This window comes from Salmo salar, chromosome 14 (genome assembly GCF_965601325.2).
Source record: "Salmo salar chromosome 14, fSalSal1, whole genome shotgun sequence".
NCBI classification, from domain to species: Eukaryota; Metazoa; Chordata; class Actinopteri; order Salmoniformes; family Salmonidae; genus Salmo; species Salmo salar.
This window is the reverse complement of record NC_138304.1, coordinates 44,209,746-44,237,525: the sequence shown is the minus strand read 5'-3', so window position 1 is coordinate 44,237,525 and position 27,780 is coordinate 44,209,746. Positions and strand designations below refer to the sequence as shown.

Here is a 27,780-nt window from a genome sequence, read left to right as displayed (position 1 = left end):
TCCGGTTATATAACCAATGCTGAGTACTCCGGTTATAAAACCAACGCTGCGTACTCCGGTTATAAAACCAATGCTGCGTACTCCGGTTATAAAACCAATGCTGAGTACTCCGGTTATAAAACCAATGCTGAGTACTCCGGTTATAAAACCAATGCTGCGTACTCCGGTTATAAAACCAATGCTGCGTACTCCGGTTATAAAACCAATGCTGCGTACTCCAGTTATAAAACCAATGCTGCGTACTCCGGTTATAAAACCAACGCTGCGTACTCCGGTTATATAACCAATGCTGCGTACTCCGGTTATAAAACCAACGCTGAGTACTCCGGTTATAAAACCAATGCTGCGTACTCCGGTTATAAAACCAATGCTGAGTACTCCGGTTATAAAACCAATGCTGCGTACTCCGGTTATAAAACCAATGCTGAGTACTCCGGTTATAAAACCAATGCTGCGTACTCCGGTTATAAAACCAACGCTGCGTACTCCGGTTATAAAACCAATGCTGCGTACTCCGGTTATAAAACCAACGCTGCGTACTCCGGTTATAAAACCAATGCTGCGTACTCCGGTTATAAAACCAATGCTGCGTACTCCGGTTATAAAACCAATGCTGCGTACTCCGGTTATAAAACCAACGCTGCGTACTCCGGTTATAAAACCAACGCTGCGTACTCCGGTTATAAAACCAACGCTGCGTACTCCGGTTATAAAACCAATCCTGCGTACTCCGGTTATAAAACCAATGCTGCGTACTCCGGTTATAAAACCAATGCTGCGTACTCCGGTTATATAACCAATGCTGCGTACTCCGGTTATAAAACCAATGCTGCGTACTCCGGTTATAAAACCGGCTCTCAAGCACTCCAAATTCTCTAGGATTCTCCTCTATTCAATACTGACCAAGTAATTCTGACAAAGTTAAAAAGTATTCTTTAAAATAGCGAAATTGACAAGTAAATACTATGCTTTCAAGATCTCCCCTGAACACTGAATATTTTAACCTTACAAATAGATAAATATGTTATCTACTTAGCCATTTGATCCCTGGTTCATTGAAAGAGAGAAGTATTTAATAAAGACACATTATTTGGCTGTACTTGCAATGTAGCAGGGTGGCCAACCTTCCTCCAGGAGATTACAGCAGAGCTACAGAAGGTGCAGGCTTTTGCTCCAGCCCTGCTCGAACACACAACAATGTAAAAAAAATCAGCTGCTCAACAAGACCTTGATAAGCTGACTCTGGTGTGTTTGAGCAGGGTTGGATCAAAAGCCTGCACCCTCTGTAGCTCTCCAGATGGAGGGTTGACGGATCACATGTGTTTCATACAGTAGGTTATCAGTAGGTTATCAGTAGGTTATCAGTAGGTTATAAGTGCAGTATTTTACTTTGTGGGGGGTTAAGTTCTTTGTTCAGGGCCACAATGGCAGGAGATGGTGTATAATACACCACAGTCATGGTAAAGTAAATTAACCACAGTCACAGTCATGGTAAAGTAAATTAACCACAGTCACAGTCATGGTAAAGTAAATTAACCACAGTCACGGTAAAGTAAATTAACCACAGTCACAGTCATGGTAAAGTAAATTAACCACAGTCACGGTAAAGTAAATTAACCACAGTCATGGTAAAGTAAATTAACCACAGTCACAGTCATGGTAAAGTAAATTAACCACAGTCACGGTAAAGTAAATTAACCACAGTCACAGTCATGATAAAGTAAATTAAACACAGTCACAGTCATGATAAAGTAAATTAACCACAGTCACAGTCATGGTAAAGTAAATTAACCACAGTCATGGTAAAGTAAATTAACCACAGTCACAGTCATGGTAAAGTAAATTAACCACAGTCATGGTAAAGTAAATTAACCACAGTCACAGTCATGGTAAAGTAAATGAACCACAGTCACAGTCATGGTAAAGTAAATTAACCACAGTCATGGTAAAGTAAATGAACCACAGTCACAGTCATGGTAAAGTAAATTAACCACAGTCATGGTAAAGTAAATTAACCACAGTCATGGTAAAGTAAATTAACCACAGTCATGGTAAAGTAAATTAACCACAGTCACAGTCATGGTAAAGCAAATTAACCACAGTCATGGTAAAGTAAATTAACCACAGTCATGGTAAAGTAAATTAACCACAGTCATGGTAAAGTAAATTAACCACAGTCACAGTCATGGTAAAGTAAATTAACCACAGTCACAGTCATGGTAAAGTAAATTAACCACAGTCACGGTAAAGTAAATTAACCACAGTCACGGTAAAGTAAATTAACCACAGTCACAGTCATGGTAAAGTAAATTAACCACAGTCACGGTAAAGTAAATTAACCACAGTCATGGTAAAGTAAATTAACCACAGTCACAGTCATGGTAAAGTAAATTAACCACAGTCACAGTCATGGTAAAGTAAATTAACCACAGTCATGGTAAAGTAAATTAACCACAGTCACAGTCATGGTAAAGTAAATTAACCACAGTCACAGTCATGGTAAAGTAAATTAACCACAGTCACAGTCATGATAAAGTAAATTAAACACAGTCACAGTCATGATAAAGTAAATTAACCACAGTCACAGTCATGGTAAAGTAAATTAACCACAGTCATGGTAAAGTAAATTAACCACAGTCACAGTCATGGTAAAGTAAATTAACCACAGTCATGGTAAAGTAAATTAACCACAGTCACAGTCATGGTAAAGTAAATGAACCACAGTCACAGTCATGGTAAAGTAAATTAACCACAGTCATGGTAAAGTAAATGAACCACAGTCACAGTCATGGTAAAGTAAATTAACCACAGTCATGGTAAAGTAAATTAACCACAGTCATGGTAAAGTAAATTAACCACAGTCATGGTAAAGTAAATTAACCACAGTCACAGTCATGGTAAAGCAAATTAACCACAGTCATGGTAAAGTAAATTAACCACAGTCATGGTAAAGTAAATTAACCACAGTCACAGTCATGGTAAAGTAAATTAACCACAGTCACAGTCATGGTAAAGTAAATTAACCACAGTCACGGTAAAGTAAATTAACCACAGTCACGGTAAAGTAAATTAACCACAGTCACAGTCATGGTAAAGTAAATTAACCACAGTCACGGTAAAGTAAATTAACCACAGTCATGGTAAAGTAAATTAACCACAGTCACAGTCATGGTAAAGTAAATTAACCACAGTCACAGTCATGGTAAAGTAAATTAACCACAGTCATGGTAAAGTAAATGAACCACAGTCACAGTCATGGTAAAGTAAATGAACCACAGTCATGGTAAAGTAAATTAACCACAGTCATGGTAAAGTAAATTAACCACAGTCATGGTAAAGTAAATTAACCACAGTCACAGTCATGGTAAAGTAAATTAACCACAGTCATGGTAAAGTAAATTAACCACAGTCATGGTAAAGTAAATTAACCACAGTCATGGTAAAGTAAATTAACCACAGTCACAGTCATGGTAAAGTAAATTAACCACAGTCACGGTAAAGTAAATTAACCACAGTCACGGTAAAGTAAATTAACCACAGTCACGGTAAAGTAAATTAACCACAGTCACAGTCATGGTAAAGTAAATTAACCACAGTCACGGTAAAGTAAATTAACCACAGTCATGGTAAAGTAAATTAACCACAGTCACAGTCATGGTAAAGTAAATTAACCACAGTCATGGTAAAGTAAATTAACCACAGTCACAGTCATGGTAAAGTAAATTAACCACAGTCACAGTCATGGTAAAGTAAATTAACCACAGTCACAGTCATGGTAAAGTAAATTAACCACAGTCACGGTAAAGTAAATTAACCACAGTCACAGTCATGGTAAAGTAAATTAACCACAGTCATGGTAAAGTAAATTAACCACAGTCACGGTAAAGTAAATTAACCACAGTCACAGTCATGGTAAAGTAAATTAACCACAGTCACAGTCATGGTAAAGTAAATTAACCACAGTCATGGTAAAGTAAATTAACCACAGTCACAGTCATGGTAAAGTAAATTAACCACAGTCACAGTCATGGTAAAGTAAATTAACCACAGTCACAGTCATGGTAAAGTAAATTAACCACAGTCACAGTCATGGTAAAGTAAATTAACCACAGTCACAGTCATGGTAAAGTAAATTAACCACAGTCATGGTAAAGTAAATCATAGTAAGCAAAAAGGGAAAACAAGGCCGGAGGGGAAAAGAGGAAGTTAGTCAGGAAGGGAAGTGAAGTAAAACACAGATTTGGTTCCGTACATTGACCTGACCGTTGGCTTGATACCATAAGTCATTTAGAAGCAGAGGCCGTGCAAGCACAGTAAATACAGACTACAGTAAATACAGACTACAGACTACAGAATACAGTAAATACAGAATACAGTAAATACAGACTACAGTAAATACAGACTACAGAATACAGTAAATACAGAATACAGTAAATACAGACTACAGTAAATACAGAATAATACAGAAAGCCATTTTTAGTTGACAAGGTATCGGCCAGCTTTGTCACAGACTTCATAGGACCATTGCTTCTCTATTATAGATTATACAGTAAAACATTCACAATGAAGGAACCGCTGATACGTTTAAAAGGTACAGTTCATACCCCTAACAAAACAAGAGACTCGAGTGTGTGACTTTCTGAGAAACAAAAAGAAGCAAAGAAAGAGAGCAGGAGAGAAGGAGAGAGAGAGAAGGAGAGAGAGAGAAGGAGAGAGAGAGAAGGAGAGAGAGAGCAGGAGAGAGAGAGAAGGAGAGAGAGAGAAGGAGAGAGAGAGCAGGAGAGAGAGAGAAGGAGAGAGCAGGAGAGAGAGAGAGAGAACGCGAGAGAGCAGGAGAGAGAGAGCAGGAGAGAGAGAGAGAAGGAGAGAGCAGGAGAGAGAGCAGGAGAGAGAGAGAGAAGGAGAGAGCAGGAGAGAGAGCAGGAGAGAGGGAGCAGGAGAGAGAGAGAGAAGGAGAGAGCAGGAGAGAGAGCAGGAGAGAGAGCAGGAGAGAGAGAGAGAAGGAGAGAGCAGGAGAGAGAGCAGGAGAGAGAGAGAGAGAGAGAACGCGAGAGAGCAGGAGAGAGAGAGCAGGAGAGAGAGAGAGAGAACGCGAGAGAGCAGGAGAGAGAGCAGGAGAGAGAGAGAGAAGGATAGAGCAGGAGAGAGAGCAGGAGAGAGAGAGAGAAGGAGAGAGCAGGAGAGAGAGCAGGAGAGAGAGAGAGAGAGAACGCGAGAGAGCAGGAGAGAGAGAGAGAGAACGCGAGAGAGCAGGAGAGAGAGCAGGAGAGAGAGAGAGAAGGAGAGAGCAGGAGAGAGAGCAGGAGAGAGAGAGCAGGAGAGAGAGAGAGAAGGAGAGAGCAGGAGAGAGCAGGAGAGAGAGCAGGAGAGAGAGAGAGAAGGAGAGAGCAGGAGAGAGAGCAGGAGAGAGAGAGAGAGAGAGAGAGAGAGAGAGAGAGAGAGAGAGAGAGAGAGAGAACGCGAGAGAGCAGGAGAGAGAGAGCAGGAGAGAGAGAGAGAGAGAGAACGCGAGAGAGCAGGAGAGAGAGAGAGAGCAAGAGAGAAGGAGAGAGAGAGAGAGAGCGCAAGAGAGAAGGAGAGAGAGAGCAGGAGAGAGAGCAGGAGAGAGAGAGAGAAGGAGAGAGCAGGAGAGAGAGCAGGAGAGAGAGAGCATGAGAGAGAGAGAGAGAGAGAGAGAGAGAGAGAGAGAGAGAGAGAACGCGAGAGAGCAGGAGAGAGAGAGAGCAAGAGAGAAGGAGAGAGAGAGCAAGAGAGAGAGCAAGAGAGAGAGCAAGAGAGAGAGCAGGAGAGAGAGAGCAAGAGAGAAGGAGAGAGAGAGCAAGAGAGAGAGCAGGAGAGAGAATGCGAGAGAGCAGGAGAGAGAGAATGCGAGAGAGAGAGCAGGAGAGAGAGAGAGCAAGAGAGAGAGCAGGAGAGAGAGAGAGAGCAGGAGAGAGAGAGAGAGCAGGAGAGCGAGAGAGAGCAGGAGAGAGCGAGAGAGAGCAGGAGAGAGCGAGAGAGAGAGCAGGAGAGAGAGATCATAAACAATACCACGCCCTGCAGTCTCTAAATAACAGATCAATCGGTCTGAAATATGCAGTGTTCTTCAATACACCTAAGGGCCGATGGTGATTGAAAATTCCCTAGTCTCCCTCTCCTTCACAACACCCTCCAGACAACTCTCTGTCTTTAGTGCTTTATAGGTCTTGAAGCCACATAGAAGGCTGCTCCAGGCACAACAAGGCGGAGGCGGATTCCCATTGTGGTCCTCTTAGCGCTGAGGAGTACACACATTGTAGTTTATTTGGCATTTTGGCATTTAGCAGACGCTCTATCCAGAGTGACTTTTCAGTAGAATAGAGAAACACAGCGACTTTTCAGCAGAATAGAGAAACACAGGGACTTTTCAGCAGAATAGAGAAACACAGTGACTTTTCAGCAGAATAGAGAAACACAGTGACTTTTCAGCAGAATAGAGAAACACAGTGACTTTTCAGCAGAATAGAGAAACACAGAGTCCATCATCACAGTTGTACTAGAAAAGACAGCTTACGGGCCAATGATAATGAAGTATGTAGTCACTAGTCCCAGTAGGCTTCACAAGACATGTCAGTGCCTCTGCTGCATTAGCACTGAGAAGTATGCAGACTGAAACACACTGAGAAGTATGCAGACTGAAACACACTGAGAAGTATGCAGACTGAAACACACTGAGAAGTATGCAGACTGAAACACACTGAGAAGTATGCAGACTGAAACACACTGAGAAGTATGCAGACTGAAACACACTGAGAAGTATGCAGACTGAAACACACTGAGAAGTATGCAGACTGAAACACACTGAGAAGTATGCAGACTGAAACACACTGAGAAGTATGCAGACTGAAACACACTGAGAAGTATGCAGACTGAAACACACTGAGAAGTATGCAGACTGAAACACAGAGTATAATTCACTTCTCATTCTCTACCTCAGCTCCTGAGCTGTAGTAGAACCCATCGTCCTCCTCTAAGGGTTTGACTGGACTCCTCGGACGCATCATGGTGGACCGGACATCTCTGGTCTCATTCGACCCTTCAGGCAGCCACGCTTCTCTCTGTACAACCGTCCAACTGTGTGTGTCCTCTAAGGGGAAGTCCTGCCTGACACTAGCTGTCAATAAGCACCAGTTAAATACAATCCTCATTTGATCGGCCACAAAACTACAGAAACACTCCTCTCTCTCTCCCCCAGACAGACGCGTGACCACAGCAGATGACATTCTAACTCCTCTTTAGGAATGGTGGTCAGAAAACTCCTAATCTCAGCACCCAGAACCAATCAGCTACCCTATTTAGGACTAATATTTCAATGTTAACCTGTTGGGGATAGGGGGCAGTATTTACACGGCCGGATAAAAAACGTACCTGATTTAATCTGGTTACTACTCCTGCCCAGTAACTAGAATATGCATATAATTATTGGCTTTGGATAGAAAACACCCTAAAGTTTCTAAAACTGTTTGAATGGTGTCTGTGAGTATAACAGAACTCATATGGCAGGCAAAAACCTGAGAAGATTCTCACCAGGAAGTGGCCTGTCTGACAAGGTGTTGTTGTTCTTGTCTCTGTTTATTGAAGACTCAGGATCTTAGCTGTAACGTGACACTTCCTACGGCTCCCATAGGCTCTCAGAGCCCGGGAAAAAGCTGAATGACGTAATTCAATGCCCAGGCTGAAACACATTTGCTCATTTGGCAAGTGCTCTATCAGACGGCCATTAGACGAGGCTCGTGCATGAGGGGATAGCATGCTTTTACTTTTTCTCTCGTTGAATGTAAACAGGCTTTGCCGGTCGGAATATTATCGCTTTTTTATGAGAAAAGTGGCATAAAAATTGATTTTAAACAGCGGTTGACATGCTTCGAAGTACGGTAATGGAATATTTAGAATTTTTTTGTCACGAAATGCGCAATGCTCGTAACCCTTATTTACCATTCGGATAGTGTCTTGAACGCACAAACAAAACGCCGCTGTTGGAACATAACTATGGATTATTTTGGACCAAACCAACATTTGTTATTGAAGTAGAAGTCCTGGGAGTGCATTCTGATGAAGACAGCAAAGGTAATAACATTTTTCTTATAGTAAATCTGACTTTGGTGAATGCTAAACTTGCTGGGTGTCTAAATAGCTAGCCCTGTGATGCCGGGCTATCTACTTAGAATATTGCAAAATGTGCTTTCACCGAAAAGCTATTTTAAAATCGGACATATCGAGTGCATAGAGGAGTTCTGTATCTATAATTCTTAAAATAATTGTTATGTTTTTTGTGAACGTTTATCGTGAGTAATTTAGTAAATTCACCGGAAGTGTTCGGTGGGAATGCTAGTCACATGCTAGTCACCTGCTAATGTAAAAAGCTGGTTTTTGATATAAATATGAACTTGATTGAACAGACATGCATGTATTGTATAACATAATGTCCTAAGATTGTCATCTGATGAAGATCATCAAAGGTTAGTGCTGCATTTAGCTGTGGTTTGGGTTTATGTGACATTATATGCTAGCTTGAAAAATGGGTGTCTGATTATTTCTGGCTGGGTACTCTGCTGACATAATCTAATGTTTTGCTTTCGTTGTAAAGCCTTTTTGAAATCGGACAGTGTGGTTAGATTAACGAGAGTCTTGTCTTTAAAATGCTGTAAAATAGTCATATGTTTGAGAAATTGAAGTAATAGCATTTCTAAGGTATTTGAATAACGCGCCACGGGATTAGACTGGCTGTTGAGTAGGTGGGACGCTTGCGGTTAAGGCAGTCACAGGAGAGCAGGAAACTCCCAAGCCTTTCCCTCGCTCATCCGGAGGTGAAAGGTCGGGTTTCTGTCCTTAGCGGGAAACTTAACTAGTCTTCACTTTCGTATTACCTTGAAATCCTCCCAGCCATAGAGAACAGACAAATGACTGATCCAGGATGTAATGATGACTGAACTTAGAGTTAGACTGTGAAATCACCGTGGAGAGCCCTTCAGATGTAATGATGACTGAACTTACAGAGTTAGACTGTGAAATCACTGTGGAGAGCCCTTCAGATGTAATGATGACTGAACTTACAGAGTTAGACTGTGAAATCACTGTGGAGAGCCCTTCAGATGTAATGATGACTGAACTTACAGAGTTAGACTGTGAAATCACTGTGGAGAGCCCTTCAGATGTAATGATGACTGAACTTACAGAGTTAGACTGTGAAATCACTGTGGAGAGCCCTTCAGATGTAATGATGACTGAACTTACAGTACACAGTTAGACTGTGGGTACAGTTGTTTTGTATCAGAGCTCTGGTTAAAAGCAGTGCACTACAAAGGGAATAGGGTGCTATTTGTGACTTACAGAGTATGCCAGGTAGGTTCACTTATAATGTAGAGAACTTTTGACTCCATGTCACCAGTTGAATTGTATTGTGTTGTCTATCTGACCACCAGTTACATCTGGAAGAATGGGGATGGACGTGACAGACTGGATTCTGGATCAATATTCTCTCTGTCTCAACCCTACAGGACAGACTGGATTCTGGATCAATACTCTCAGTCTCAACCCTACAGGACAGACTGGATTCTGGATCAATACTCTCTCTGTCTCAACCCTACAGGACAGACTGGATTCTGGATCAATACTCTCTCTGTCTCAACCCTACAGGACAGACTGGATTCTGGATCAATACTCTCTCTGTCTCAACCCTGCAGGACAGACTGGATTCTGGATCAATACTCTCTGTCTCAACCCTGCAGGACAGACTGGATTCTGGATCAATACTCTGTCTCAACCCTACAGGACAGACTGGATTCTGGATCAATACTCTCTGTCTCAACCCTACAGGACAGACTGGATTCTGGATCAATACTCTCTCTGTCTCAACCCTACAGGACACAATAGGATCACTGCATGGGACATCAAAGGGTTGACCTCTTGAACTACTGTATGGTCTGTGTCCCAGATGGCACCCGATTCCCTATAGGTATATAGTGCACTTATTTTGACCAAGGACCATAGGGCTCTGGTCAAAGTAGTGCACAGTATAGGGAATAGGGTAGCATTTGAGAAGCAGCCATGGGGTGAATCTAAAGTTCTCCCTTGAGGAGCAGAGGAGAAGAAGCTCAGGGAAACGGCAGCTGAATGAATAATGATCACAATATTGGATTGTAATTCTACACAGAATGTTGCTGTAGTATCAGTTCATCTGCAGTACAGTGATAAACTACTGAAATCCCAGAGAGAACACACACACACACACACACACACACACACACACACACACACACACACACACACACACACACACACACACACACACACACACACACACACACACACACACACACACACACACACACACACACTGTTTCAAGTCATTTGAAAGGCTAAATGAATGTCCCCTTGCAGAGCACCCTAGAACACTGTCCACGGTGCAGTCAATTCTCTCTATCAGCTTGGTTTAGCACGAGACACGGTCAACATTATGCACATTCCAAATGTCACAATTACAGCTGGGATGGAGATGGGAGGCTGCTGAGGGGAGAGAGGTAGCTGGGATGGAGATGGGAGGCTGCTGAGGGGAGAGAGATAGCTGGGATGGAGATGGGAGGCTGCTGAGGGGAGAGAGATAGCTGGGATGGAGATGTGAGGCTGCTGATGGAGACAGAGGGCTGGGGCTGAGAGAGAGAGGACTGGGGATGGGGCTGGGGCTGAGAGAGAGAGGACTGGGGATGGGGCTGAGAGAGAGAGAGAGGACTGGGGATGGGGCTGAGGGGAGAGAGAGAGGACTGGGGATGGGGCTGAGAGAGAGAGAGAGGACTGGGGATGGGGCTGAGGGGAGAGAGCGAGGACTGGGGATGGGGCTGAGGGGAGAGAGAGAGGACTGGGGATGGGGCTGAGGGGAGAGAGAGAGGACTGGGGATGGGGCTGAGGGGAGAGAGAGAGGACTGGGGATGGGGCTGAGGGGAGAGAGAGAGGACTGGGGATGGGGCTGAGGGGAGAGAGAGAGGACTGGGGATGGGGCTGAGGGGAGAGAGAGAGGACTGGGGCTGAGGCTGAGGGGAGAGAGAGAGGACTGGGGATGGGGCTGAGGGGAGAGAGAGAGAGAGAGAGGACTGGGGATGGGGCTGAGGGGAGAGAGAGAGAGAGAGAGAGAGAGGACTGGGGCTGAGGCTGAGGGGAGAGAGAGAGAGAGGACTGGGGATGGGGCTGAGGGGAGAGAGAGAGGACTGGGGCTGAGGGGAGAGAGAGAGGACTGGGGCTGAGGGGAGAGAGAGAGGACTGGGGCTGAGGGGAGAGAGAGAGGACTGGGGCTGAGGGGAGAGAGAGAGGACTGGGGCTGAGGGGAGAGAGAGAGGACTGGGGCTGAGGGGAGAGAGAGAGGACTGGGGCTGAGGGGAGAGAGAGAGGACTGGGGATGAGGGGAGAGAGAGAGGACTGGGGCTGAGGGGAGAGAGAGAGGACTGGGGATGGGGCTGAGGGGAGAGAGAGAGGACTGGGGATGGGGCTGAGGGGAGAGAGAGAGGACTGGGGATGGGGCTGAGGGGAGAGAGAGAGGACTGGGGATGGGGCTGAGGGGAGAGAGAGAGGACTGGGGATGGGGCTGAGGGGAGAGAGAGAGGACTGGGGGCTGCTGAAGCAGCTACTTCCAGATAGAACAGCAGGGGTCTCTCTCTCTCCCTGTCCCTCCCTCCCTCCCGGCTCTGTTGGCCCTCTCCACCCTCACCCCAGCCCTCCCTCCAGCTAAAGAACCCTGGTCCCTGCCACAGCCACATGAACAAGAGGGGGAGAAGCTCCACAGCTTTGACATGTTTATTTAGATCAGAGTCTATATGAATGGTTTTCTTCCACTTGTCATTAGACCAATAGGCCATCTACAGTATCTATAGCAGGGAAGGGCAAAAATGATTAGAATCATTTTTTAAGGACTCAGTCGGGGTCTCAACTTACTGTTGAGAGTTAGAATAGTAGAATACACAAGGTGGAGGGGTGGTGGGTAGGCAGACCCATGAGCCACTGCAGCCCTTCATGATGAGTTTCCATTTTTGTGACCCCCCCATTACTCACTTGTAGGCCATCTACAGTAGGGCCCTATAACATCTGTGATGCGTTGAACGTGGACGGAATCACGGAATCCAGACATTAAATGGAATTCAACAATATTCAAACATGTATTGAACTTAGTAGGAAATCAACTAAATGTATTGGCCCAAGATTATCATAAGACATGAACAAAATGCATCATTGATTCGTATTTTACTTTGAACTTTCTGAAGAGGAAATGCGTGTACCTCTGCCGTTAGAGACGCTAATGATAACCGTCAACTTGAAGACGGAAAGGCTTTACCAAAAACCTCCTCAAATAAATACGATTTTATTAGGATTCACATCAGCCGACGCAAATGGCGCCAGCTAGTCTTACTGGGGACCGACACATAAGGAAAAAGACAGGACAGACAAAATACTTTTCTACCTGGTAGAATGATATCATGGTAGCCACTACCTACCTGGTAGAATGATATCATGGTACCCACTACCTACCTGGTAGAATGATATCATGGTAGCCACTACCTACCTGGTAGAATGATATCATGGTAGCCACTACCTACCTGGTAGAATGATATGGTAGCCCCTACCTACCTGGTAGAATGATATCATGGTACCCACTACCTACCTGGTAGAATGATATCATGGTAGCCACTACCTACCTGGTAGAATGATATCATGGTACCCACTACCTACCTGGTAGAATGATATCATGGTAGCCACTACCTACCTGGTAGAATGATATGGTAGCCCCTACCTACCTGGTAGAATGATATCATGGTAGCCACTACCTACCTGGTAGAATGATATCATGGTAGCCACTACCTACCTGGTAGAATGATATCATGGTAGCCACTACCTACCTGGTAGAATGATATGGTAGCCCCTACCTACCTGGTAGAATGATATCATGGTTATTTGCATAAATGCAGCGGCAATTTCAGTTTTTTTTCTGGATCAAAATTGGACGTGGCCAATGATGCAGTCACCGACCAAAAATGTTATAGGCTCTCCTGTTGGCCGCAGTGACAAAATGTAGCTGTTTTAAAGCTAATTCCCTGCAATTCTACACATTTTGCCATGGCTTATGCTATCTGAGTGACTCACACATAATAACTAAAGCAATGCCATGACAAAAATGTATATAGGTCCATTATCTTTTCTATATAATGTAGATCTGGAACCTGGTAAAACTAAACAGAGAAAACTGAATTTGGGAAAAAAACTAAAAAGAATTAGGCAAAAAGTAAAAGATTTTCTATGGTCCTAGTATAGTATATACATACAGGTCATGTTGACACTACAGAGAAAGTTGATCATGTCCATTAGCTGGCAGTCTGTACAGGACTGTAACAGGACTGAGGGAGGGAGGGAGGGAGGGAGGCGAGCAAAAAGGAGAATGGGTGGGACTCAGGAGTTTCTGTACTACAGCAACCTGCACTACCACATACCAGCCTGGGTGAGAGTGCAAACATACACAAGCAGAACACTTCTGATTTGACCTAAATCACCATTATGAACTGTTATGGTTTTACCTAAATCACCATTATCAACTGTTATGGTTTTACCTAAATCACCATTATCAACTGTTATGGTTTTACCTAAATCACCATTATCAACTGTTATGTTTTAAACCTAAATCCCCATTATCAACTGTTATGTTTTATACCTAAATCACCATTATCAACTGTTATGTTTTATACCTAAATCCCCATTATCAACTGTTATGTTTTATACCTAAATCACCATTATCAACTGTTATGTTTTATACCTAAATCCCCATTATCAACTGTTACGTTTTTACCTAAATCACCATTATGAACTGTTATGGTTTTACCTAAATCACCATTATCAACTGTTATGGTTTTACCTAAATCACCATTATCAACTGTTATGGTTTTACCTAAATCACCATTATCAACTGTTATGTTTTAAACCTAAATCCCCATTATCAACTGTTATGTTTTATACCTAAATCACCATTATCAACTGTTATGTTTTATACCTAAATCCCCATTATCAACTGTTATGTTTTATACCTAAATCACCATTATCAACTGTTATGTTTTAAACCTAAATCCCCATTATCAACTGTTATGGTTTTACCTAAATCACCATTATCAACTGTTATGTTTTAAACCTAAATCCCCATTATCAACTGTTATGTTTTATACCTAAATCACCATTATCAACTGTTATGTTTTATACCTAAATCCCCATTATCAACTGTTATGTTTTATACCTAAATCACCATTATCAACTGTTATGGTTTATACCTAAATCACCATTATCAACTGTTATGGTTTATACCTAAATCACCATTATCAACTGTTATGGTTTATACCCAAATCACCATTATCAACTGTTATGGTTTATACCTAAATCACCATTATCAACTGTTATGGTTTATACCCAAATCACCATTATCAACTGTTATGGTTTATACCTAAATCACCATTATCAACTGTTATGGTTTTACCTAAATCACCATTATCAACTGTTATGGTTTATACCTAAATCCCCATTATCAACTGTTATGTTTTATACCTAAATCACCATTATCAACTGTTATGGTTTTACCTAAATCACACACAAGCAAGATACGTTCACATGTACATACACACATGCCCTGCTCCCCTTACACACACACACACACCCTTAGTTCTTCCTCCACTCAGAGCTGGATTTGGTTACACAGGCAAGAAGTGTAACCCAAGTACGATGCCACACACACACACACAGGAAATGTTGTTTCTCCAGGAGGAAGCCTAATGTGCCATATGGCCAGTGTGTGGTGAACACTTAGAGTAAAGGCCAAGGAGAGGGAGTGTTGCAGTGCTGATGACATTCCTGTACAACATGCCCTCTGCTCTCTCTGCTGGAGTAGACAGACAGACAGACAGACAGACAGACAGACAGACAGACAGACAGACAGACAGACAGACAGACAGACACCCAATTCCCTATGTAGTGCACCACTTTTGGCCAGTTTATGGGCTATGGTGAAAAGTAGTGATCTATATAGGGAATAGGGTGCCATTTGGAACACAACCCTCACCCTCCAACCTAGTAACTTAATTATGGGAGAACAGGTTGAGGGGGCGGGGCCAGCGTTGATGGACAGCAGGGAGAGGTGGAGATGACCAATGAGGAGAGGCAGGTACTTGAACTGTCTGACAGTGCCATGAAATCAGGAAGGTGAAATTCCATTAGGAAGTAAGGCATGTGGTCTTCCAAAAGTGCGTCCCAAGTGGCAACCTATTTCCTATGTGCCCTGGTCAAAAGTAGTGCACTATATAGGGAATAAGGTGCCATTTGGGGCCTAACATTCTTCTCTGATTAGATTACATCACAGTAGAGCTCAGAGAGGAGTGCCTCATGAAGAGGTGCTCTGTTCTCTCTGGGTTAGCAGCCATTTTACAGGTGGGTGGAAGAGAAATGTCAACAAGAATGCCCCGAGGGAGGGAGAGAGAGAGAGAAGGGCACGTCTGGCCTCTGGCAGTATCCTTGTTCAACAGTAAAGCGTGACAGTAAAGCGTGCATGCTCTCTCTAGCAGCCAGTGTAAAGGCCTTAGGATCCTGCCAGAAGGAAGAAGTCAGTTAACTATTTATAATGGATCAGATAGAACTAAATAACACATCACCATTGCCCAAGTCAATAGAGTTGACATGTTCCCTAAAACACCGTGGAGAGGACTTAAAACAAACTGGAAATGTTCTGCAGGCCAACACACACACACACACACACACACACACACACACACACACACACACACACACACACACACACACACCCCACACACACACACACACACACACACACACACACACACACACACACACACACACACACACACACACACACACACACACACACACACTTGAGCGGTTTCACAAGTAGGTCCTCCCACAGATAGCATCAGTAACCTATAACACAGTAACATTTAAATCAGGCAGAGTGATTTAGTCTAGGTGAAGCCTAATGTTTACAGAGGCAATTACCTAACACCTTCTGAGAGAAAATCACGATAGGAGGCACTAGCAGAACCAGTCTGCTGTTTCTGTAGCGTGAGGCATCTTGATGTAGAAGTACACTCACTGGGACAGGATGCTGTGGTAACCTGGTGGTTAGAGCGTTGGGCCAAGGTTACTGGATCGAATCCCCGAGCTGACAAGGTAAAAATCTGTCGTTCTGCCCCTGAACAAAGCAGTTAACCCACTGTTCCCCAGGCGTCAAAGATGTGGATGTCGATTAAGGCAGACCCACGCACCTCTCTGATTTAGAGGTATCCCCCTTTCCCTTGTGGGATCAGTAGTCATATTAGTGCTGTGGAAAGAGAGACCTGAGGTGATGTGTATTTATTATGGATCCACATTAGTTCCTGCAAAGGCATCAGCTGCTCTTCCTGGGGTCCATTAGTTCCTGCCAAGGCAGCGGCTACTCTTCCTGCTGCTGGTGATTCTCTGATCCACCTCTACGCAGACGACACCATTCTGTATACTTCTGGCCCTTCTTTGGACACTGTGTTAACCTGTTAGGGCTAGGGGGCAGTATTGACACAGCCGGATAAAAAACGTACCCGATTTAATCTGGTTACTACTCCTGCCCAGTAACTAGAATATGCATATAATTATTGGCTTTGGATAGAAAACACCCTAAAGTTTCTAAAACTGTTTGAATGGTGTCTGTGAGTATATGGCAGGCCAAAACCTGAGAAGATTTCAAGCAGGAAGTGGCCTGTCTGAGAAGTAGTGTTTCATCTTGGCTCTTTTTATTGAAGACTCAGGATCTGTGCAATAACGTGACACTTCCTACGGCTTCCATATGCTCTCAGAGCCCGGGAAAAAGCTGAACGATATCGAGGCAGGCTCCGGCTGAAACACTTTATCGCTTTTGGCAAGTGGCCACTCAGAGTACTATGGGCTTAGGCGCGTGCCCGCGTCGACCGAATGCTTTCTTTTCCTTTGTCTGTTTACCTAAACGCAGATTCCCGGTCGGAATATTATCGCTTTTTTATGAGAAAAATGGCATAAAAATTGATTTTAAACAGCGGTTGACATGCTTCGAAGTACGGTAATGGAATATTTAGATTTTTTTTGTCACGAATTGCGCCATGCTCGCCACCCTTATTTACCCTTTAGGATAGTGTCTTGAACGCACGAACAAAACGCCGCTGTTTGTATATAACGATGGATTATTTTGGACCAAACCAACATTTGTTATTGAAGTAGAAGTCCTGGGAGTGCATTCTGACGAAGACAACAAAGGTAATAACATTTTTCTTATAGTAAATCTGACTTTGATGAGTGCTAAACTTGCTGGGTGTCTAAATAGCTAGCCCTGTGATGCCGGGCTATCTACTGAGAATATTGCAAAATGTGCTTTCACCGAAAAGCTATTTTAAAATCGGACATATCGAGTGCATAGAGGAGTTCTGTATCTATAATTCTTAAATTAATTGTTATGCTTTTTGTGAACGTTTATCGTGAGTAATTTAGTAAATTCACCGGCAGTGTTCGGTGGGAATGCTAGTCACATGCTAGTCACATGCTAATGTAAAAAGCTGGTTTTTGATATAAATATGAACTTGATTGAACAAAACATGCATGTTTTGTATAACATAATGTCCTAGGGTTGTCATCTGATGAAGATCATCAAAGGTTAGTGCTACATTTAGCTGTGGTTTGGGTTTATGTGACATTATATGCTAGCTTGAAAAATGGGTGTCTGATTATTTCTGGCTGGGTACTCTGCTGACATAATCTAATGTTTTGCTTTCGTTGTAAAGCCTTTTTGAAATCGGACAGTGTGGTTAGATTAACGAGAGTCTTATCTTTAAAATGGTGTAAAATAGTCATATTTTTTTTAAATTGAAGTAATAGCATTTCTAAGGTATTTGAATAACGCGCCACAGGATTCAACTGGCTGTTGAGTAGGCCATAGCCCATAGAGGTTAACTAACCTCCAGACGAGCTTCAATGCCGTACAACTTTCCTTCCGTGGCCTCCAACTGCTTTTAAATACAAGTAAAACTAAATGCATGTTCTTCAACCGTTCGCTGCCTGCACCTGCCCGCCCGTCCAGCATCACTACTCTGGACGGTTCTGACTTAGAATATGTGGACAACTACAAATACCTAGGTGTCTGGTTAGACTGTAAACTCTCCTTCCACATTAAGCATCTCCAATCCAAAATGAAATCTAGAATCGGCTTCCTATTTCGCAACAAAGCATCCTTCACTCATGCTGCCAAACTTACCCTCGTAAAACTGACCATCCTACCGATCCTTGACTTCGGTGATGTCATTTACAAAATAGCCTCCAACACTCTACTCAACAAATTGAATGCGCCTCCTGGGTGGCGCAGTGGTCTAAGGCACTGCATTGCAGTGTGTCGGGCGCAGTGCACGCTGACCAGGTCGCCAGGTGTACGGTGTTTCCTCCGACACATTGGTGCGGCTGGCTTCCGGGTTGGATGTGCATTGTGTCAAGAAGCAGAGCGGCTTGGTTGGGTTGTGTTTCGGAGGACGCATGGCTCTCGACCTTCGACCCTCTTCCGAGTCCGTACGGGAGTTGCAGCGATGAGACAAGAGAGTAACTACTACCAATTGGATACCACAAAATTGGGGAGAAAAAAGGGGTGAAAAAAAAAATTGGATGCAGTCTATCACAGAGCCATCCGTTTTGTCACCAAAGCCCCATACACTATCCACCACTGAGACCTGTATGCTCTCGTTGGCTGGCCCTCGCTTCATACTCGTCGCCAAACCCACTGGCTCCAGGTCATCTACAAGTCTCTGCTAGGTAAAGCCCCGCCTTATCTCAGCTCACTGGTCACCATAGCAGCACCCCGTAGCACGCGCTCCAGCAGGTATATCTCACAGGTATATCTCACTGGTCACCCCCAAAGCCAATTCCTCCTTTGGCCTCCACTCCTTCCAGTTCTCTGCTGCCACCTCTGCTGTTTTCAATCAGGATCTCAGCAATCACTGCCTCATTGCCTGTATCCGCTATGGGTCCGCGGTCAAACGACCACCCCTCATCACTGTCAAACGCTCCCTAAAACACTTCTGCGAGCAGGCCTTTCTAATCGACCTGGCCCGGGTAACCAGGAAGGATATTGACCTCATCCTGTCAGTCGAGGATGCCTGGTCATTCTTTAAAATAATGTCCTCACCATCTTAGATAAGCATGCCCCTTTCAAAAATTGTAGAACTAAGACCAGATATAGCCCTTGGTTCACTCCAGACCTGACTGCCCTTGACCAGCACAAAAACATCCTGGGTGGACCGCAATATCATTGAATAGTCCCCGCGATATGCAACTGTTCAGGGAAGTCAGGAACCAATACACGCAGTCAGTCAGGAAAGCAAAAGCTAGCTTTTTCAAGCAGAAATTTGCATCCTGTAGCTCTAACTCCAAAAACTTTTGGGACACTGTAAATTCCATGGAGAACAAGAGCACCTCCTCCCAGCTGCCCACTGCACTGAGGCTAGGTAACACGGTCACCACCGATAAATCCATGATAATCAAAAATGTCAATAAGCATTTCTCTACGACTGGCCATGCCTTCCTCCTGGCTACTCCAACCTCAGCCAACAGCTCCACCCCCCCGCAGCTACTCGCCCAAGCCTCCCCAGCTTCTCCTTCACCCAAATACAGATAGCAGATGTTCTGAAAGAGCTGCAAAACCTGGACCCATACAAATCAGCTGGGCTAGACAATCTGGACCCTCTCTTTCTAAAACTATCTGCCGCCATTGTTGCAACCCCTATTACCAGTCTGTTCAACCTCTCTTTCGTATCGCCCGAGATCCCTAAAGATTGGAAAGCTGCCATGGTCATCCCCCTTTTCAAAGGGGGTGACACTCTAGACCCAAACTGTTACAGACCTATATCAATCCTGCCCTGCCTCTCTAAAGTCTTTGAAAGCCAAGTTAATAAACAGATCACTGACCACTTTGAATCCCACCGTACCTTCTCCGCTGTGCAATCTGGTTTCCGAGCCGGTCACAGGTGCACCACAGCCACGCTCAAGGTACTAAACGATATCATAACCGCCATCGATAAAAGACAGTACTGTGCAGCCGTCTTCATCGACCTGGCCAAACTGGAGAGTCATATCCCCCTCACTAGCTTTAAGCACCAGCTGTCAGAGCAGCTCACAGATCACTGCACCTGTACATAGCCCATCTGTAAATAGCCCATCTATCTACCTCATCCCCATACTGTATTTATTTATTTATCTTGCTCCTTTGCACCCCAGTATCTCTACTTGCACATTCATCTTCTGCACATCTGCCATTCCAGTGTTTAATTGCTATATTGTAATTACTTCAACACCATGGCCTATTTATTGCCTTACCTCTCTTATCCTACCTCATCTGTACATGCTGTTTATAGATTTTTCTACTGTATTATTGATTGTATGTTTGTTTATTCCATGTGTAACTCTGTGTTGTTGTATGTGTCGAATTGCTTTGCTTTATCTTGGCCAGGTCGCAGTTGCAAATGAGAACTTGTTCTCAACTAGCCTACCTGGTTAAATAAAGGTGAAATTCCTGGGGTCCATTAGTTCCTGCCAAGGCAGCGACTACTCTTCCTGGGGTCCGGCAAAATTAAGGCAGTTATACAATACATTCATTACAGGCCCATACTCCACTACCACAAAATTCATGTGTACGTGTAAATTCATGTGTCTGCGCCTATGTTTGCGTCTCTTCACAGTCCCGTTGTTCCATAAGGTGTATTTTTATCTGTTTTTTTAAATCTGATTCTACTGCTTGCATCAGTTACTTGATGTGGAATAGAGTTCCATGTAGTCATAGCTCTATGTAGTATTGTGTGCCTCCCATAGTCTGTTCTGGACTTGGGGACTGTGAAGAGACCTCTGGTAGCATGTCTTGTGGGGTATGCATGGGTGTCTGAGCTGTGTGCTAGTCGTTTAAACAGTCAGCTCGGTGCATTCAACATGTCAATACCTCTCATAAATACAAGTAGTGATGAAGTAAATCTCTCCTCCACTTTGAGCCAGGAGAGATTGACATGCATATTAATGTTAGGTCTCAGTGTACATCCAAGGGCCAGCCGTGCTGCCCTGTTCTGAGCCAATTGCAATGCTCCTAAGTTCCTCTTTGTTGTACCTGACCCCACGACTGAACAGTAGTCCAGGTGCACCAAAACTAGGGCCTGTAGGACCTGCCTTGTTGATAGTGTTAGGAAGGCAGAGCAACGCTTTATTATGGACAGACTTCTCCCCATCTTAGCTACTGTTGTATCAATATGTTTTGACCATGACAGTTTACAATCCAGGGTTACTCCAAGCAGTTTAGTCACATCATCTTGCTCAATTTCCACATTATTTATTACAAGATTTAGTTGAGGTTTAATGTTCAGTGAATGATTTGTCCCAAATACAATGCTTTTAGTTTTAGAAATATTTAGGGCTAACTTATTCCTTGCCACCCACTCTGAAACTAATTACAGCTCTTTGTTAAGTGTTGCAGTCATTTCAGTCGCTGTAGTAGCTGACGTGTATAGTGTTGAGTCATCCGCATAGACACACTGGCTTCACTCAAAGCTAGTGGCATGTCGTTAGTAAAGATTGAAATGTCCCTGATGTACAGAGGTGTCCACACCGAACATTACCCTAGGTCCTCACCTACACTTCTCCTCTCCTCAGTTTATCTCTCAACTGTCCTCGCCTCTCATCTTAATTCTCAACACCTCACTTCTCGTCCCTTCTCGGTACCTCTCGTCCCCTCCCGTCTCTTTAACTTTCGTCAACTCAACTGTCCTACCTTAATTCACCTCTCCGCTCCTTTTCCTCACCTCAACTCTCCTGTTAGAGGACAAGATACCTAGGACTCACCTCAACTCTCCTGTTAGAGGACAAGATACCTAGGACTCACCTCAACTCTCCTGTTAGAGGACAAGATACCTAGGACTCACCTCAACTCTCCTGTTAGAGGACAAGATACCTAGGACTCACCTCAACTCTCCTGTTAGAGTACAAGATACCTAGGACACACCTCAACTCTCCTGTTAGAGGACAAGATACCTAGGACTCACCTCAACTCTCCTGTTAGAGGACAAGATACCTAGGACTCACCTCAACTCTCCTGTTAGAGTACAAGATACCTAGGACTCACCTCAACTCTCCTGTTAGAGGACAAGATACCTAGGACTCACCTCAACTCTCCTGTTAGAGGACAAGATACCTAGGACTCACCTCAACTCTCCTGTTAGAGTACAAGATACCTAGGACTCACCTCAACTCTCCTGTTAGAGTACAAGATACCTAGGACTCACCTCAACTCTCCTGTTAGAGGACAAGATACCTAGGACTCACCTCAACTCTCCTGTTAGAGTACAAGATACCTAGGACTCACCTCAACTCTCCTGTTAGAGGACAAGATACCTAGGACTCACCTCAACTCTCCTGTTAGAGTACAAGATACCTAGGACTCACCTCAACTCTCCTGTTAGAGGACAAGATACCTAGGACTCACCTCAACTCTCCTGTTAGAGTACAAGATACCTAGGACTCACCTCAACTCTCCTGTTAGAGGACAAGATACCTAGGACTCACCTCAACTCTCCTGTTAGAGGACAAGATACCTAGGACTCACCTCAACTCTCCTGTTAGAGGACAAGATACCTAGGACTCACCTCAACTCTCCTGTTAGAGGACAAGATACCTAGGACTCACCTCAACTCTCCTGTTAGAGTACAAGATACCTAGGACTCACCTCAACTCTCCTGTTAGAGTACAAGATACCTAGGACTCACCTCAACTCTCCTGTTAGAGGACAAGATACCTAGGACTCACCTCAGCACTATGACCATCCGTAACACAGAGTTGGGTCAATACAGCAACATTCAAACGTACGGCAAGCAGCACACATCATACACAACACATGCATTCATAACGCAGTGATAAAATGGAAGTTTGCACACTGATGATTAAACGCAACCTAAAACAGTAGTCTGGCATGTGGCATTATGAGAAGAGGAGAGTCATTATGAGAAGAGTCATTATGAGAAGAGGAGTCATTATCAGAAGAGAGTCATTATGAGAAGAGTCATTATGAGAAGAGGAGAGTCATTATGAGAAGAGTCATTATGAGAAGAGGAGAGTCATTATGAGAAGAGAAGGGTCATTATGAGAAGAGAAGGGTCATTATGAGAAGAGAAGAGTCATTATGAGAAGAGAAGAGTCATTATGAGGAGAGTCATTATGAGGAGAGGCATTATGAGAAGAGGAGAGGCATTATGAGAAGAGGAGAGGCATTATGAGAAGAGAAGAGTCATTATGAGAAGAGAAGGGTCATTATGAGGAGAGTCATTATGAGAAGAGAAGGGTCATTATGAGAAGAGAAGGGTCATTATGAGGAGAGTCATTATGAGAAGAGGAGAGGCATTATGAGAAGAGGAGAGGCATTATGAGAAGAGAAGAGTCATTATGAGGAGAGTCATTATGAGAAGAGTCATTATGAGAAGAGGAGAGTCATTATGAGAAGAGAAGGGTCATTATGAGAAGAGAAGGGTCATTATGAGAAGAGAAGAGTCATTATGAGAAGAGAAGAGTCATTATGAGAAGAGAAGAGTCATTATGAGGAGAGTCATTATGAGGAGAGTCATTATGAGAAGAGGAGAGGCATTATGAGAAGAGGAGAGGCATTATGAGAAGAGGAGAGGCATTATGAGAAGAAAAGAGTCATATGAGAAGAGGAGAGTCATTATGAGAAGAGGAGAGTCATTATGAGAAGAGGAGAGTCATTATGAGAAGAGGAGAGTCATTATGAGAAGAGGAGAGTCATTATGAGAAGAGAAGAGTCATTATGAGAAGAGGAGAGTCATTATGAGAAGAGGAGAGTCATTATGAGGAGAGTCATTATGAGGAGAGTCATTATGAGAAGAGTTATTATGAGAAGAGAAGAGTCATTATGAGAAGAGTACAAATCTGTCGTTCTGCCCCTGAACAAGGGGCAGAATTTGTTCTTAACTGACTTGCCAAGTTAAATAAAGGTTAAATGAAAAATATATAAAATTATGAGAAGAGTCATGGTGAGAAGAGTCATTATGAGATGATCATCGGGGCAGTATTTTGACGTCCGGATGAAAAACGTGCTCGTAGTAAACTGCCTGCTACTCAGGCCCAGATGGTAGGATATGCATATTATTAGTCGATGTGGATAGAAAACACTCTGAAGTGTCTAAAACTGTTTGAATGATGTCTGTGAGTATAACAGAACTCATATGGCAGGCAAAAACCTGAGATAAAATCCAACCAGGAAGTGTGGAAATCTGAGGTTTGTCGTTTTTCAAGTGATTGCCTATCTCATACACAGTGTCAATGGGGTCATTTTGCACGTCCTAAGGCTTCCACTCGATGTCAACAGTCTTTAGAATGTTGTTTCATGCTTCTACTGTGAATGGGGAGAGAATAAGAGCGTTTGGAATCAGATGACTGAGAAAATGACATGAGCTCAATCTCGCACGCCCCCGTGAGAGTTAGCTGTGTTCCTTTTCTTTTTTGAAGACAAAGGAATCGTCCGGTTGGAATATTATGGAAGATTTATGATAAAAACATCCTAAAGATTGATTCTACACATCGTTTGACATGTTTCTACGAACTGTAATATAACTTTTTTGACTTTTCGTCTGAACTCACTGCGCAAACACAGTGGACTTGGATAACTCGACTGAACGCGCGAACAAAAAGGAGGTATTTGGACATAAAGGATGGACTTTATCGAACAAAATTAACATTTATTCTGGAACTGGGATTCCTGGGAGTGCATTCTGATGAAGATCATCAAAGGTAAGTGAATATTTATAATGTAATTTTTGTCATTTCTGTTGACTCCAAAATGGCGGGTATCTGTATGGCTTGTTTTGATATCTGAGCGCTGTACTCAGATTATTGCAAAGTTTGCTTTCGCCGTAAAGTTTTTTTGAAATCTGACACAGCGGTTGCATTAAGGAGAAGTGTATCTATAATGCTTTGAATAACAGTTGAATATTTTATCAAAGTTTATGATGAGTATTTCTGTAAATTGATGTGCTCATTCACCGGAAGTTTTGGGAGGCAAAACATTTCTGAACATTACACGTCAATGTAAAATGGGGTTTTTGGATATAAATATGAACTTTATCGAGCAAAACATACATGTATTGTGTAACATGAAGTCCTATGAGTGCCATCTGATGAAGATCATCAAATGTTAGTGATAAATTTTAGCTGTATTTCTGGTTTTTGTGACGCCTCTCCTTGCTTGGAAAATGGCTGTGTGGTTTTTCTTGTCTAGGCGCTGTCCTAACATAATCTAATGTTATGCTTTCGCCGTAAAGCCTTTTTGAAATCGGACAATGTGGTTGGATTAACGAGAAGTGTATCTTTAAAATGGGCTATAATAGTTGTATGTTTGAAAAATTTGAATTATGAGATTTTTGTTGTTTTGAATTTGGCACCCTGCTATTTCACTGGCTGTTGAATAGTGTGTCCCGCAGGTGGGACGCTAGCATCCCACATACCCCAGAGAGGTTTTAAGAGTGATGGATGGAGAGGCTGGTCTGTCACTGGGGCTTCACAAAACACTGATGTTTATGTGAACCATTAAATCTCCTCTGTACTTAATGACGTGTTTCAGAGAGACCAAAAAACTCAGAACAGGTCCAGCTCCGTCTCCATTAGGGCAGCAAACTGGTCCAAAGAGAAACGAGAAAGAAAGAGAGGGAGACTAGCCAAAAGAAAATCTGTCCTCTAAACATTCAGCTCCATGTTCAGTACTGTGTACTACTACACAATACTGTATGTTCAAACCATCAGGTGACCACTAGGGTTGGGTGGGAAGCCGATTTTCATATGGTCCCGTGTGGCTCAGTTGGTAGAGTATGGCATTTGCAACGACAAGGTTGTGGGTTCAATTCTCACCGGTACAAACAAATATGAAAATGTATGCACTCACTACTGTAGGTTGCTCTGGATAGGAGCTTCTGCTAAATGACTAAAATGTAATATGTCCTTCTCATACATCCTTACGGCTATGACTGGATAGGGTATACCGCCCAGGCCTAGTGAACAGTCTCAGGTATATATGGTATACCGCCCCAGCCTAGTGAACAGTCCCAGGTATATATCGTATACCGCCCCAGCCTAGTGAACAGTCCCATGTATATATGGTATACCGCCCCAGCCCAGTGAACAGTCCCATGTATATATGGTGTACCGCCCCAGCCTAGTGAACAGTCCCAGGTATATAGGGTATACCGCCCCAGCCTAGTGAACAGTCCCATGTATATATGGTATACTGCCCCAGCCTAGTGAACAGTCCCAGGTATATAGGGTATACCGCCCAGGCCTAGTGAACAGTCCCAGGTATATAGGGTATACCGCCCCAGCCTAGTGAACAGTCCCAGGTATATAGGGTATACCGCCCCAGCCTAGTGAACAGTCTCAGGTATATAGGGTATACCGCCCCAGCCTAGTGAACAGTCTCAGGTATATAGGGTATACAGCCCCAGCCTAGTGAACAGTCTCAGGTATATAGGCTATACCGCCCCAGCCTAGTGAACAGTCTCAGCTATATAGGGTATACCGCCCCACAATAGTGAACAGTCCCAGGTATATATGGTATACCGCCCCAGCCTAGTGAACAGTCCCAGGTATATAGGGTATACCGCCCCAGCCTAGTGAACAGTCCCAGGTATATAGGGTATACCGCCCCAGCCTAGTGAACAGTCCCAGGTATATAGGGTATACCGCCCCAGCCTAGTGAACAGTCCCATTTATATATGGTATACCGCCCCAGCCTAGTGAACAGTCCCAGGTATATATGGTATACCGCCCCAGCCTAGTGAACAGTCCCATGTATATATGGTATACCGCCCCAGCCTAGTGAACAGTCTCAGGTATATAGGGTATACCGCCCCAGCCTAGTGAACAGTCCCAGGTATATAGGGTATACCGCCCCAGCCTAGTGAACAGTCTCAGGTATATATGGTATACAGCCCCAGCCTAGTGAACAGTCCCAGGTATATATGGTATACCTCCCCAGCCTAGTGAACAGTCTCAGGTATATAGGGTATACCGCCCCAGCCTAGTGAACAGTCCCAGGTATATAGGGTATACCTCCCCAGCCTAGTGAACAGTCCCAGGTATATAGGGTATACCGCCCCAGCCTAGTGAACAGTCCCATGTATATATGGTATACCGCCCCAGCCTAGTGAACAGTCCCAGGTATATAGGGTATACCGCCCCAGCCTAGTGAACAGTCCCAGGTATATATGGTATACCGCCCCAGCCTAGTGAACAGTCCCAGGTATATAGGGTATACCACCCCAGCCTAGTGAACAGTCCCAGGTATATAGGGTATACCGCCCCAGCCTAGTGAACAGTCTCAGGTATATAGGGTATACCGCCCCAGCCTAGTGAACAGTCCCAGGTATATAGGGTATACCGCCCCAGCCTAGTGAACAGTCCCAGGTATATATGGTATACCGCCCCAGCCTAGTGAACAGTCCCAGGTATATAGGGTATACCTCCCCAGCCTAGTGAACAGTCCCAGGTATATAGGGTATACCGCCCCAGCCTAGTGAACAGTCCCAGGTATATAGGGTATACCTCCCCAGCCTAGTGAACAGTCCCAGGTATATAGGGTATACCGCCCCAGCCTAGTGAACAGTCCCATGTATATATGGTATACCGCCCCAGCCTAGTGAACAGTCCCAGGTATATATG

General features: G+C 43.8%; 1 protein-coding gene across 8 annotated transcripts in view; it reads right to left on the bottom strand.

Moving 5' to 3' along the window:
- Positions 1-27,780, bottom strand: part of LOC106569568 (rho GTPase-activating protein 12) — a 154,899-nt gene that overhangs the window by 39,061 nt on the left and 88,058 nt on the right. The window contains exon 1 of one of the 8 annotated variants that reach the window (XM_082961000.1): positions 6,951-7,202. The exons of the other annotated variants lie outside the window; for them this stretch is intronic. Coding sequence (XP_082817126.1) covers positions 6,951-7,166 — 216 coding nt within the window. The 5' untranslated portion in view covers positions 7,167-7,202. Of the gene's footprint in view, positions 1-6,950; positions 7,203-27,780 lie in introns of those variants that run through there. 8 annotated transcript variants of the gene reach the window in all.